This window comes from Xenia sp. Carnegie-2017, unplaced genomic scaffold (genome assembly GCF_021976095.1).
Source record: "Xenia sp. Carnegie-2017 unplaced genomic scaffold, XeniaSp_v1 HiC_scaffold_24, whole genome shotgun sequence".
Lineage (NCBI taxonomy): Eukaryota > Metazoa > Cnidaria > Anthozoa > Malacalcyonacea > Xeniidae > Xenia > Xenia sp. Carnegie-2017.
In genome coordinates this window covers 2,788,805-2,804,540 of record NW_025813487.1, presented here as the reverse complement: position 1 = coordinate 2,804,540, position 15,736 = coordinate 2,788,805, and the positions used below count along the sequence as shown (strand labels likewise).

The 15,736-nt window shown below is 35.7% G+C and overlaps 1 protein-coding gene and 2 long non-coding RNA genes across 3 annotated transcripts; 2 read left to right on the top strand and 1 right to left on the bottom strand.

Moving 5' to 3' along the window:
• The first annotated feature begins 510 nt into the window (after positions 1 to 510).
• LOC124451586 lies at positions 511 to 1,697 on the top strand. Its single transcript, XR_006950555.1, has 2 exons — positions 511 to 834; positions 1,655 to 1,697. It is a non-coding gene; the product is annotated as an uncharacterized LOC124451586 (long non-coding RNA).
• A 2,691-nt stretch (positions 1,698 to 4,388) lies between these two features.
• LOC124451945 lies at positions 4,389 to 5,171 on the top strand. Its single transcript, XM_047002545.1, is given in 2 exon segments — positions 4,389 to 4,579; positions 4,581 to 5,171. Coding segments are annotated over 2 exon segments (708 nt in total). The 3' UTR covers positions 5,098 to 5,171.
• A 7,050-nt stretch (positions 5,172 to 12,221) lies between these two features.
• Positions 12,222 to 14,668, bottom strand: LOC124451545. Its single transcript, XR_006950504.1, has 3 exons — positions 14,452 to 14,668; positions 14,260 to 14,381; positions 12,222 to 12,513 (listed from the first exon to the last, which is right to left on the bottom strand). It is a non-coding gene; the product is annotated as an uncharacterized LOC124451545 (long non-coding RNA).
• Positions 14,669 to 15,736: the final 1,068 nt, after the last annotated feature.

Sequence of the window (15,736 nt, the reverse complement as noted above, 5' to 3'; positions counted from 1 at the left end):
TGTAAAGCCTTTGATCGTTTGATCGACTAAAGCTATTCGTTCAATGTTGGTGAATGTTCTACCATTTGGATAGTCAAACAGAAAACAGAAAACAGAAAACAATTTCCTCATTCAAACTAACCGGCTAAAGCTATTCGTGCAATGTTGGTGAATGTTCTACCATTTGGATAGTCAAACAGAAAACATATAACAATTTGCTCATTCTCAATATACCTGATTAAGAATTTAAAAACGCAAAGTAACGTCATACCTGGAGTTATTTATCATGAAATGTCGTACATATGTTTCATATTTTCTTATATTGTTAATATGGTTAGAGTTGTGAAAGACCGTTACCACCTGTGCCATTCACTTCATTTACTCTTACTAGTTTGTCATTACTTATGTGTCATGGTGATTCATGGCCAAAAATGTTCATTTGTAGTTTGGATTTTTTGTGGATGTCAGTTGTTTGTTCATACAATGATGATGGGCCCCATTGTTATATGAGCCCACCTAAAGGTGGTCAGCTGATATTCATAGAAAATCAAATCTGCACTAAGCATTCTTTGAGTGACGATATAACTGGGGTATTGAAGTGATCCCTTTTCCTTCACTTGAAGTTACCATAAGAGTGCATTGTATACAGTAATCTATCGAGATGGTGATTCATAATACCAGTAGCCCCTTTATTGGTTACGTCGATTACTTTGTGTATGAAATGGTATAAACGTAGTGAATGGACATTGCATAACGGCATTTGTACGTGTGAACATTAATATTGAAATGATTGGACTATAATCTACGAAAATGGAAAACAAGCGAGTGGAAAACAATATCTATGTCTTGTGGTTTGTAAGTTGAGTAGATAAGTATTAAAATTAACTTATAGCTATGAGTAATTGCATGAGATATTCAAAAAGGATCCTGATGGTCTATTTTTATAAGTTGAGCCATAATCATGAAAATCACCCATATTAGCTAAAAAAATGTCAGTAAAAGATGTCAATTGCTGTGAGAAATTAGCTGGCTTTCACTCACTACTTTTTACTAATTTTATTAAAGGTTTAGAAACAAAATTGCAATGCTGCAAGTAGGGCTTATTGAATTAATAAGATAAAAATGTTACATAAAATTTCTACGATATACACGTAAAAACTGCGCTGTGAAAAAAGTGAAAGAGACCTACTAAGACGCCTGGATTAGACGGACCAGGACAATGCTTGAAAATCAGTTATTAAAGTTTTGTTCTTTTCAAAATATATAATTTCTGATTTTATTCATTCATTATGTTGACATTTATGATGTGTTTTATTATAGAGGAGCTATGTCTATAGGGGTAATAACTAGACATTTAACGAACAATCAAGTTGGACAGAAGCACGAAGAAACAAGCGTCCTTATTGAAAGATTCCCACTTGCGTCTCTCGTTATGCATACTATTAATCAGTATAACGCATTTTAAAATTCAACCGTTAAAAATTTCCGTAAAACTGAATTTTCACAATTGTCAAATTTTCGGACAAAACACACGAGTGAAATCCAGCTATTAATGAAGGTCTTAAAAAAGCAACATAGAAATTTTGATCAAATGAAATCTAGTAGATATCAAAAATAATTTGTATGCAAGTCTCGACGTCACTTTGGTCATTTCATTTTTCATTGTTATTGGTAGGTGAATGATCAGGTCGAACGTACTGAATGAATTTTTCATATGATTTATATATGAGCTGCTATTAGTTTGTATTTTTTGTCTATTTATTAAAATTTTTGTTAACACTCTGCACTTTTTCATTTTTTGTTCTCTACTAAAGTTTTCGTTTCTTTTGTTCAAACACAAAATATTTGCGGTGTCAATAAATAGGGTAGTCAGTCAACTTTTTTGTCGCCGTTTTTTTTGTCGCTTTGCGAATTTAAGATACGAACGACGTAGCTACGATCTGACTACGGTGCATGTTAAAGTAGATCATCGGTATTATTAAAAACAACAAAAATATGAAACATCTTAAAACAACAAAATTTTAGGAAATTTTTTAAATTTTGATGTTTTTATTTATTCGAGGGTTTTTTACCGGATCCACCGGTTTTTCCTCCCATTTCGTTTTGTTTTGGAAAAAAAACAGTGTCCACATATGGGGCCAAGCGAAGTCATTTGTCATAACATTATTTATTTTAGCTATCATTAATATTCACATTTCTTTTTTATTTCTCGGCCTTTGGGTATATTTCCCAAAACACTTCGTTTAACCCAGTAAAGCCCCATATGACATATGTGTAACATTCCTTTCAGAGGACTTCTGTATTCCAGCTATTCTAGTTTTTTTGATAAAATTTTGCACCAATACTCATCGTGACATTCTTGTAACACAAAATGAGTGAATTTGATTGGTTATTCCATATAGGGCGATCAGCATGCAATATACAAAATGGCCATCATCGACAAGAAGTCCATAAACACGCATCAAATATGTTTGATATAGTGTCCTTAAGTGTGACGTCACGTTACCATGGAGCTTAAAAATGCAGTTCTAAACAAAATATCTTATGCGAGCGCTTTGGACACGCTTCCTTTGTTTTGAATGTCTTTTTAATATGCCAAAAGCATTTTCTACTATTCTGCGAGCTCGGCTTAACCTGTAATTGAATATGCGTTGTTTCATTGTCATGCTGCGTTGACCATATGGTTTCATCAGATAAGGTTTGAGTGGAAAAGCATCATCTGCCACAATTACATATGGGATTTGAGTTACATCACCTGGCAAGGATGTCGGACTTGGCAGGTTTAGGCTGTTTGTTTCCAGTGCATTGCTTAGTGATGATTCTCTGAACACTCCACCATCAGATACTCTACCATTTTTACCAATGTCAATATACAGAAATTTGTAGTCAGCATCAACCAATGCTAGAAGTACAATACTAAAGTTGTTTTATAGTTAAAATAAAAGGAACCACTATTGTTGGGTGCCTTCAATAATATGTGCTTCCCATCCAAAGCACCCACGCAGTTAGGGAAGTTCCATCTCTCTGAAAAGGCTTGTTCTACTTTCCTCCAATCCTCTTCAGTTGTTGGAACCTACATGTAAAACAATTAGAATACTGCTTTACTGCAACCAACAAGTATTTGCATTGCCAATTAAATTAGCGAGGATAATGTTAATATATGTATTTTTTGGAGGAAACAATTACCTTAATGTAATCCTTGAGGACTTCTGATAAAGCATCACATGTTTCTGGGATTATTTGCCCCATAGTTTGTCTAGCTATCCTGTACAAGAATTGTAAGCTGCTGTACGATTCACCTAGAGAAACACAATGAATGTCTCGCTTCTATTCAAACAACGCCATTACATGTTTAGCCTAAAGTCCACACATGTCCCCACGCTCACTTTTCATCGATACTGATACATAAGTTAGCAATTACAAACCTGTTGCTAAGAAACGTAGGGTTACTGCCAAACGTTCACCTGCTGGAATAGAACGTCTCATGTTTGTATCTTTTTGTTATTAATGGCGTAATCAAGCTTTCTAGGACACCAAACGATTCCGGATCCATTCGTAGAAATTTTTTGTATCCATTCGAATCTGACAAGCGCAATTCTTTCACTAAATGCTGGTATGCCCCATACTGCTGTCTTTTTTTCATCCATTCTCTTATCCAAACAGTTCTTTTTTTCTGTCTTCTGCGTCGTTGTTTAATTGCTATGTATAAAACAATGGCAAGCACAAGTAGCAGCGGTCAGGTCGTCTCCCGCCATATTTCAAAAACAAACAAAATGACTCCGCAAAGTTTCAGAAACATTTAGTTCGTTTGTCATGTTAAGTTTCTGAAAGTTTTGTATCGGAGACCATGTCTCGGAAACAAAAGTCTCGGAGACCACGTCGTGTGTCACATGCTTAAAGCTTTAATTATCCAGTGTAATCCTACAAAAGACAATAAAAAAACAGGAATGGTTAAAAGGTAATTCAAGGGATCAACTTTTGTTTAAGAAGTGTAAAAGACGCGGGTCAAACGGGCAAAATGGTTTACTGTTTTGCTCCTACATGTGGCCATTCGTCGGAGGGCAACACTTGCAAGTTCTTTGCTTTTCCAAGCGCTACAATGCTGAACGACGAGTACAAGAAATGGTTCGACTCATAAGGTATGAACGGATATTCAAAAAGAATTCCTTATTCGGTGAAAATTTGATGAATTACGTGATTTTAAGTGAGATTTACGGACTCTATTCAGGTGAAGAGTTGACATCAGGACATGAGGGAGAATCATCGAATACTGAATGTTTGAAGCTTCAGCTAGTTGTCTTTTTAACGGTCGCTTTGTATTTTCCGTAGCCAAAACCTTAAATCTTAGTGCTTTGGAAGGTATAATCCATCAATTTTGAGGATCAAATTTTTATCACTTTAATGAAAGTATGACAGAACAACACACAGTTCACCTAGCCCAATTGTTTCATTGTAGTGTGGCCACAATTTCTAACATTGTTATAGCATTCACTCATGTTTTGCGTGAAATTTTGTTTGACGACCTAATGACGTCGATTCCATCCCAGAAACAAAAAAACAAGATCTCTGCACCCTCCTCTTTCAGGCAATTTGAATCCTGTCTGGGCAGATATTGAGCTTGCTGCACCGGGATTGATGAGTCAGCAAAATGCAACCTTTTTATCATACAGAGGAATGAATTCCTTTAAGGTAATAGTTGGTGTTGCACCAAATGGAGTCATTACTAATGTCAGACGGCTGTATCCAGGTTCTATTTCAGACAAGCCCATTGTGCAACAGCCTGGACTCCTTAATCACTTGACAGCTGGAGATATGATTCTGGCGGACAAGGGTTTCCTTATCCAGGATGTTGTACCACATGGCGTCTGTGTCAATATTCCACCTTTTCTGAATAATGGAACTTTCACAGAGAGTGAGGTCAAGAAAACAAAAGCCATAGCTAAAGCACAGATTCTTGTCGAAAGAGCTAATGCTAGGCTGAAAGACTTCAAAATTTTAGGTGTCATTCCTTTGTATTTGCACTGCTATGCTGACATTTTGTTTCAGTTATGTGCAACACTTGTAAATTTGCAATTTCTTCTCATCAAAGAGGGATGCGAAGATATTGTTTTTGAGTAGTTTTATGCTTGAAGACTACATTGGACAGTTTTTTAATAATTATTGTTGTTCAAATAGAAATAAAATAATTTGTAGACTGAGGCTAACTTAGAAGAAAATACAGCTAGAGGGTGGGGGTTGTGGAGCATTCTAATATAACAGTAAAGGGATGATTTTACCTCCTAGGGATTACAATATTTATCATCTGGTACAGCCTGGGTGTACATAGGGTGTCAAATTAGATCACTGCGAGAATTCTTTTATCATGTTTAGGAGAACAGAAGTTAAAAGAAGTTTTGACATATGTTTTACAATGGATGTCTTTTTGGGGATAAAAATAATAGCAAGTACTGCCCACAGTTGCCCTTAAGAAGTCTTTCTGAACATTTCCCATGAGCATCCCATCATTTTTATATGGGAATTTTCCTTCCCCAGGAAAACAACATTAAATGATGTACCATATTTCCATGTCTTTTAAATACCATGTTATCCTTGTGTTTATTAATAAAAATGCAAATATATGTATAGCCTGTTACCACAACTCCCTCACACCAAACTAGTAGTGGTAGGTCAATTTGAGGACTGAAAACCGACGAGTATCATTATCTTTTAAAACAAATCGTTCATTAAAAAGCCTTTTTTTATTTCACTACAAGAGAAAATCACGCCCTCGTGTTCATTTGGGCAACAAAAACAGTGTAAAACTTAATCTTGACATTTGGCATTCACCGTCACTTTATAAACCTTTTCTTTCATTCTTGCGTGTACTTGTCCTCGTAAAACACTCTGCTGATAAGTTAATGCTTCAATGTGATCTGACGTAAGTGGTCTTCCCCCCTTTTTATACATTTCTTTTCTTCTGAGAAGAAAAAAAAAAGCGAAGCGATGGATAATGTCGCCATTTTGAATCGAATAGGCGCTTGTTTGGAACTGAGATTTTTAGCACCATGGAAACGTGACGTCACCACTTAAGGACTCTATTTTTGATTACCGTAAATGCTCGAATAAGCGCCCGGGGCGCTTATTTAATTTTTGGAGGCGAGAGGGGGGCGCTAATTCGAAGGGGGCGCTTATTGGAAGGGGGGCGCTTATTTCATTTTCGGATTTTTGACGTGAAAATGACACTGGTATTTTTATTTCTTGTGACCTTAACTGTAACATAAGTATGAAAATTTTGAAAACGTTAACATTCTAGAAAGCAACATTAACATTTTGTGAAACTTGAAATGTTCTCCAAGCGATTTCCTGGTGCCCGTTAAAAGGGCATGTGTATTGTACAATGCGTTTAACATCGTGAAATGTTTTGTATATATAAAGAAAGCCTGCCGTTAATGTTCAGCGGTTGTCTTCAATTTAACACACAATGAAAATAGTACTGACATTGTTTATGCTATATCGCGTCTTTCGCTAACCATTTGATCCTTAATCAATCTCAATTTCTGTATCGCTGTCATCAAGCAATGTTGACACAGGAGCAGCATCTTCAACATCTGATAGCGTGATATCCTGAAAAGGATCATTCTCCAGTGTTTGCTGAAGTTGCTGCTGAACTGCCTTCAGTTGTGCCAGGCCAGAATGACAAGGTTGACTCGGCTTTAAGCAGTGTATCAGCTCATCTTGAGAACCGTCGACAGCAAGTGTCAGCGCACAGCACTTGAAGGAGTTAACAATAATGTCCTTATCCAGATCATTCCATGCTTCAATGATCCACTGGACAATCTCTCGCCTAGGAGGAGCTCGCATGTTCCCTGCTGCAGTAAACGTGTGTTGACCATTTGCCATCCACTCGTCATATCTCTCAGTCACTTTGGCTTTGAATGGTTTGTTCCACGATACATCAGGCGCTTGGATATATTTCGTACACCCCCCAGGTATAATTACAGGATCTATCTTTGCGCGATTGAGCTCTTGTTTAACGCTGTCTAAGACGTGGCATCTAAAAGAATCCCAAGCCAGCATCCGTCTGGTGAACGAAAACTGGCCCAAGACACTTTTAACCCAAGAAACGGTTAGTTCTTCATTCATCCATCCATTAATCGAGGACGCTACGACACACTTTGTTCTGAATTCCTCATTCAGTGCTTTCGACTCTCTCTTGGCACCTGGAAAAACGATGAACGGCTTTAGTTTGGTACCGTCTCCCTTTGCAGTCAAACACACTGAAACCTTCGTTTTTTCATGGCCAGTTGTTTTCAATCGAATTGTGCTTTCGCCAATGTTGTCGACCGTGGTATTGGATACCATATCTTGCCATACTGCTGTCTCATCCATTGCAATGATATCCCTGTCTTGGTAAGCGATTTTTTTACGTTGCCGGCGAATCTGCAAAACATACGCTATGAGTTTGTCTATCAGTTTCTCGGGGGCCTTTTGTGATTCAGTGGTTTTGCGTCTGATTGCCAAACCATGTCTTGACATGAACCGCTGTAACCAACCGGAACTGGCAAGAAACGATGGTGGCATTTCCTTCTCTTTGCATTTCTCGTTATCGAAAAATTTTGCTTTGCTTGCGATCATTTTTCTGGAAACACGAAGGCCATTGGAACGGCGCTCATGTACCCACTGTAATAATGCTTCTTCTAGGTCTTCATCGAATGGCTTTCGTCCGCCTCCTTCAAGCCGCTTTCTCTTGCTGCTAGTATCTTCCAATTTGCTTTTCTTTTGTCGCCATTCTCTTACTCTCTTGCGGTCGACACCATACTTTGCTGCGGCTTTTCGGTTACTGTTACACTCTTCGGCAAATTGAACAGCCTTAAGTTTAAATTCGTTAGAATAAGAAGAGTTCTTCAATCCTGCGTGCGATGTAGATGCTAGAGTTATACTTTCGTCCATGATGTCAAAGGTAAGCATGCTGTAATGCGAGAAGGCCGGAAAAGACCTCCCATGAGAAGATCACATTGTATCACGTGCTACCAAACACGTGTGTGACATTCATCTGCTGTTTACAACATGGCGCGTTCAAGCTATACCTTTACTTGGCAAATGGTTTACGAAATAGAATTTGCGTCTGTGATAAGAGGACACCATGTTTATAAAGCTGAATGGTCACCACAGCTTGGAGAACGGCTAGTGTGTCGGAAAGACGATCGAAAGGAGGCTAAAGAGCACGATGAATATGCGATTGGAACATTTATTCAAGACAGTGGCAAGCTGGTTGGACATGCGCCCATTGAACTTTCCTTCCTCGTGTTTACATTTTTACGAGCTCATGAGGATAATGCGGTGGAGGTAAAAGTAACTGGAAAAAAAACTTGAAAACGGCCTAGTTGTTCCAGGAACTTTTAAAGCAGTAACACGAAGCCGGCGACTGGGAGCAAAGTTTAACGAGGAACTTGATAAAGTAAAGCTCCTATGTGCCCACATGGATATTGAAATCAAGCAAATGAGAAGCAAACCTCTGAAGAACATTGATTTTGAGTTCTAACGAATGTCCGTTACCGATGTAAAAAAAAAATACTGTGTATCGAACTGAGTACCGAAGTTCATCTTTATCGGGGAAGGGTGGGGGTGGGGGCGCTTATTTGAGAGGACGCTTAGCAAAACCCGTCTTTTCTCGAGGGGGCGCTTATTGGAAGGGGGGCGCTTATTTCAAAATTTGAGTCCTAGGGGGGGCGCTAATTCGAAGCGGGGCGCTTATTGGAAGCTGGGCGCTTATTCGAGCATTTACGGTATATAAGATATGAAATTACTTTTTTTATATATTTGAGCTTTTTTAGTGTTTATTTTCATATTAAACCAATAATGTGCTCTAGATTCAAAAGGTATGTGTTATTTTACTTCGACAAAACTTTTGTGTACATTGGTGTCACATTGGGCTTTCTGCCTCATAGCATATAATATAGAATGTTGGAATAAAGGATGCAGTATCGCTCAAAAGCAACATGATAACCTAATTACTTTGTATTGAATAAGAATAAGAGAGTATAAAGGCCATGTAAATAACATTGGAGTCAAAAATCTGCTCACAATGCCCAATGCCTGATAGTCAATTTACTACTGGAAGTGTAGACTGACTTGCTAACACTAGAATGAAATCTCTAGGTGATGGAAGGACAACATTTTGATGCTCACAATGTTCTCGACATCCTTGATTGTGACAATAGTGATGCTGGTGATTCAGATAGCAGCAGTGACAATGAATGTTGTTAACAGATACAGGTAAAAAGCTTTGCTGATTGTATTAGTTTTTGTACAAATGAAATTTAGATTTCCTATTAGCTTGGCTAACTGACACTGGAATAAACCAAAATAGAAATGCTATAATAGCAATAAAGAAGATTGATTGTTATAAAATTTCAAAATACAAATAAACTTGTCAGCAATTTTCAGTAAGGCTGATTATTCAAGAAGCCAATCATGCTAACCAGTACTTTTTTCATTTGAAAATATTTTTTTCTGTAGGGAGAATACTCTGGCAGCAGTGATGATGATGGTGAGTTTGAAAATGTGAGTAGGGAAATCTATGATAGTGATGACAATGATGATAACATGCCCCTAGCTTCAATGCGAACAAGTAAGCCGAGTTGGAGAAAAACTTCATTTGTTGTGTCGGAAACTAGTGTAACATTTACTGGTCCAAACATTGAAGCCCCAGTGAACATGGAAACAAAAAACTCCTCTTCAATATTTTAAGCAATTTGTTAGTGATGATATGCTTCAAAATTTGGTGACAAGCACCAATGAATACAGTGTCCAAAAGTCTGGAAACTCAATGGTGGAAAACTCAACTTCTACTCTTCCGATCATTGGATCACATACCTCTTTTCCTTACCTATCTCAACCACCAACATCCTAACATCTCCTTTACATCTGAACTAGAAAAAGACAACACGCTCCCCTTTCTTGACGTAAAAATAACTCGCTTAAACGGCAAGTTTTCCACCTCCGTGTATCGTAAACCCATGTTCACTGGTCTCTTCACCAATTTCCATAGTTTCATTCCCATTCAATACAAACGCTCCTTGATCTCCTCTTTACTTCACAGAATTTTCAACCTCTGCTCCAGCTATGAACACTTTCATATCGAACTAGAAGTTGTTAGAAAATTGTTCACCTTAAACAACTTCCCTTCATACATATTTGACAATCATGTTAACCGCTTCCTCAACAATACATTTGAACCCAAAGATCTTGTTCACACTGCTCCTAAGAAAATCATGTACTTCTGTCTCCCTTTCACTGGCCTACACTTTCTTCAGATTCGCACTCAAATCACTCGACTTTGCAATGCTGCCTTTCCTCATATCTACGTTCGCTTTGTTTTTCGTTCTTCAAGGCGTCTCTCCTCTTTTTTTCCTTTTAAGGATAGGGTTCCCAAACTCCTGAGATCTGGTGTTGTATACTCATTTAAGTGCCGATGCTGCTCTGCATCGTATGTTGGTCAGCCTTCCTTATGTCCACCACCATCTGCAGTTCTTTCTCATATAAGAAATACATCTCACTCTGCCGATTTTAATGATTTCTCAATTCTCTCTTCCTCCTCCGACAATTATGACCTTATGATTCATGAAAGCCTTCTTATATCCAAACTTAAACCCTCTCTTAACACCCAAGGCAACTCAATCCCCCTTCATCTTCTTTAATATACAGCCATTCTCACTTAATTCCGTCATCTAAACTTCCTACTCCCCTCACATGTAAATTAACACCCCGTAATATATACTTGTATTTAAAACCTCGTGTATATAAATTAACTCAATTAATCTGAAGATGTCTTAAGTTAAAGACGAAACGTTATTAATAAATCCTTATCTATTTTATTACTGTGATGGCTTTTTTAAAAGTCTTATGTTGGGCTATTATGTTCATATTGAAAATTCGCATTCCGCCTGGCAAATCTCTGGCCATCTATAATGAATTCTATAATCTCATGACATGTCATTGACACGGTATGATTGCATGACTAGTAGAAATGTAAAATTATTGTGACAGACAAGCCCTTAGCAATTTAGTATTTTCACCAAAAATAGTTTTCAGTGAAAATTTTGATGATGGCATTTCTAAATTTTTGCGAAATCTTATATATGACGCAAATGTGAAGATGTTAGCTAGTCACGTCACATGTATTATTAGACAGAGACTTTGAGCAGTGACTGTGGGGAGTGTGACAATCCCTATCTTTTGACGAAGATGTGAAAAATTTGATCAAGTGAAAAAGAGATTTATCCTATTGATAAGAGTTATCCACCTTTCGTACAGCCGGCCTCTGGTGGCTTGTGCAATTGATTACATTAATATATAAGATCGTATTTAAGTAAGAATTTATCATATGAAGCTCAGTTGATATAACTTGTGAATTTTGATTTGAGATCAATTAATCCTTTTATGTTATTGTACGTTAATCATCCATGATGAATTCTTGTGATGACGTTATAATCTCATGACATGGTATAAGATTATAGGACAGGAAGAAAGACATATACTGAAATAGAAAAAGCTCTTGTCATTTTCTGTTTACAATACCTTTAAATTTAGGACTTAGGAGTGTTAAAGTGTAAGAGCAACCTTTAAGATAATAGTTAAAACTCTTTTCCTTATTTTATAAATAAACACTTCAAGAAATACATGAAAAAATTTGTAAATAGATTTACCAAACGGTGACAGATGTCAATTTGCGCATCAGTGCAAGCTTTGATTACATCCATTTGCAATTGACCGTGCAGTGTGCATAGATGAAATGTTTGTTACAGTTTTAAAAATTTAAATTATTGATGGCTAAGGCGTACAAGTTAAGTAATGGAAGCTGTAGTTTATATGCAATAAATTAAGCGACCGTAGAACGTGAACAATGTGATGGATTTTAGTAGAGGTAATAACGTCAAGTTTTGAAACTATAACAAACGTTTAATTTATGCACGCAGCACGGTCAATTGAAAACGTGCAATGCACGTGATAGTTAGTAAATGTTTGTTTTAACGTCAGACGAAAAAATAAGAAGTATATTTCTTGCCACAAAATTTATATACGCGCACTCCAAGTATATATACAGCTCAGTGTCATAAAGAAAAGTAAAAATCAATGGAAAAGATACCATTTAAAGAGGTATATAAATTACTCAATAAATTTCATAAAACCAATAACATATTTTAAGATATATATTTCCTTAATTTTTTTGTTGTATATGAAAATCTAAATAAATGAAAAATATCCATTCCAACCAGTCAAGATATAGAAATTCGTAATCATGGAAAAGATTATACATTATTTTATTCACACATGTGTTGAATTCCATCGGACAGAACACGATTTGCCAAACCCAAAACACCCAGAACCAGAACGACAACAACTCCCGTCAAAACAACAAATTCCATTCAACCAAGGACAACAACGGTAATTTTCAAATTCGATCTCAAAACTATGAACTGGACAACACTTTGTACCATCCGGACACCATTGTTGCACTCCATGAATTTTTCCACAAATTACACGATTTACATTCTAGAAGAAATTTGAGTAATGATTTGAGTACATTATTTAAGTCATTTTTGATATAATGACATTTCTTACATTTATAAATATTTCTATTTAGAACTAAGAATACTCAAAAAGAACATTTTTACTCTTATTGATATTTCAATAATGAAAAACTGTGTGTTCGATAATAAAGTCTTCGTTTTTTCCAAATGTTTTGAGCACATTATTTAAGTCGTTTTACAATTATAATGCGTGGCATATTTTACATTTAAAAATAATACACTTTGAGATATTCTCAACTGTGATTGGTAGATTGCTGTGCGTTTTTTGGTAATTACCAATTTACCATATGAAAATGTATAATTGCTCTGTAAAGCTTTGAAAACATTCTTTAAAGAGAGGATTTAAAACTATCTCTCGTATGCATGTCTATGTGAACTTGTTCTAGAAATTACATAATTGCCTTTACTAATGATTTCTATTTTAAACTGAAAAATATTTTAGCTGTCTATATTTTTTCTTCTATTAACATTGTGATAATTAAAACTTGTTTGTTTGACATTAAAACTTATCTTTTCTTAAAATGTGTGTCCGAGAATATGGTTTAAAGGTTTGATTCCAACTTACAAGCTCTATATTAGTAACAAATATAACAATTTTCAAAATAACTAGTTACATTGGAGGCGTACGGAGGCTTCAATCTCTGGCTAGAGGTGTGTTGTACTTACCCAAAATGTTACGTATTTAAGTAGTATTTTATGTAGAAATTTAAAGTCTACCGACAATTGGTCAAGTTAAGTTACATTCTTTCAAGTCCGTGGCTAAAGATATTAAAGTGGTTTGTTTTTTAGCTGCAAACACCAAAGACACACGATTGAGAAAATCCAAGGAGTCTGGGGCTGAACCCTTGGGCAACTTTAATCTCCTGAAAATCGTCATTCACTGCATTTTGAATACACTTTTTAATAAAACAAGAAATAAAAGTAAAAAAAGTGAAAATGATCGATAAAAGGCTTTTTTTAAAAAGTGAAAATAACAAGAAAACACCTTTTCAATTGTCTTTAATTTACCTGCCCTAAAAGCACCTACTTCTAAACCTTAGAGGGAGTGACACCCACCACAAAGTCCCCATCAGCAGTCCCACGATCGATATGCCTTTCACCTCGTACTTTATTACACTGACTGGTTAACGTCTTGATTTAGCATCTCTATTTTTGAATGACATGTTGTTTGTAGTAGAATATCAAACGTTTGGGCTCATCATTGTAAGAAAATCATTGTTGAAAAAAACAACGTTTGTATATGACGCTTTAGCGGAAACATTATTAGTAAATATCACAACTTTTACCGTTTTTGAACGGCCTGGGGCCCACAAAAGGTTTATCAGAACCCAAACGTTTGTCTACTTTTCATTAAATTTCTTATGATTTGTTTATGATTATATGACAGAAAAAATACGTAGCAAGTAAAATATAAAGGTTTAGCTCTCTGACGCTGATTATCAAAATGTGTTTACTTTTTATTATAAGTTGTGTTTGTGTTAGGAAACCAGAATTATTAAGCCAGTGCAGTGAAGTCATTGCAACAAAGCCAAAAGCAGAACATCAAATTCATAAATAATTTTTGTGATCGACTGAGAAAATTTCTCTTGCTCTATAGAATAATTTTGATTGCTTTCATGTGACTCACGTTGATTAATTCATGGTTATGGACTTTGCCCCACTCCTTATTATTAAATGTTTATGTTTGATAAATATTAAGACGACCAACCTCTTTGTACGTATTTTCCAATAATGATTTCGTCGGTCTTTCCTTCATTTGCTTGTATCGCTCCATTTTGACCAAATCAATAAAAACCAGTAAACACAACAGTATGTAAGCTCTTTTCATAGCTAAAACAAAATGATCAAATGTATTTCTTTTTTTACATATTACATTTTGTAGCAATAATGTTGAAATTACCTTTTCTTGTACTTCTTTTTGTAACAAGTAAAAATGCAACAAAATAAATTAGCAATAATTCTGTCTACTTATATCGACCTACTTTGAAGCTGTGGTGACTTGTGCAATGAAGTGTTTATTGTGAGATCGTATTTAAGTAAGAATTGATCACATGAAAATCAAACGATATTCGTGTGAATGTTGGTTTGAGATCAATTAATATTTTTATGTTTTTGTATCTTAGTCATCCATGATGATTTCTTGTGATGATGTTGTAATCTCATGATATGGTATGATTACATGACTCGAACAATGTCATATAGTAAAGTAAAACTAGCTCTTGTCCTTTTCTGAAGTTAATGTGATAATACCTGCAAGTTTAGGAGTTTGGAAGTGTAAGAACAACCTTAGTTAAAGAAATTAGTTAAAAGTCTTCTGCTTATTCAATAAATAAAACACTTGGAAAAATACATATAAATTTTGTAAATAGATTTACCACACCGTGTACTTGCGACAGAAACGCATGTCTTTTTCACATTATTGTTAATGAATAAAAGAAATAAAAGATGTTTTCGTGTTTGCACTGCCTTATGCAAACCTTGGAGAGGTTTGTGAGAACCTCGAGCACGTGCAACCCTTGACCTTTGGTCTCGGGCTTGCACTGATCATCTCTTATGTTCTCCCAAAGGTCTCCTCGGTTTGCATAATCCTGTGCAAACACAGTAAACATCTTTTATTTCTTAATTGAAACATTGAAAAGTTTTTTAACAACGTGCAATGCACGAGATAGTTTGTAAATGTTTGTTTTGACGTCAAACTCAAACTAAGATTCTACGGATAATAATGTAGCACAGTTCTCATGCTTTGGATCAAATTTTTTAAAAAGAATTACATAATATATAATATAAATATATTTATTTTTTCAAGTGTTTTTTATCAGAAATCACCCGTAACTTGTTTACTAAATGTATGGAATTAAAGTGCTTTTACATGCTTAAGCTGCGAAAATTGTCGGTGTTAAAAATAACCAGGAATTTTTTATTGTAGCTGTGTGCCGTCGTTTTTTTATATATTCACCCTTCCATGAGCGAAACTAGAACGTTTATTTGGGTATATATTCATATGTTCACCTCTGCCCTGCTGATTTCTTTTGTTTGCGATGTTAATTTCAACAGAAGTCAGCAGGGCAGAGCTGAATATATGAATATTTACCCCCCGCCTCCAATTACGTTCTAGTTTTGCTCTGACGCTATTAATATGTTATTTGAGAACTTAAATGTCGTTGTTAAGAAATTTTCGTAAAACA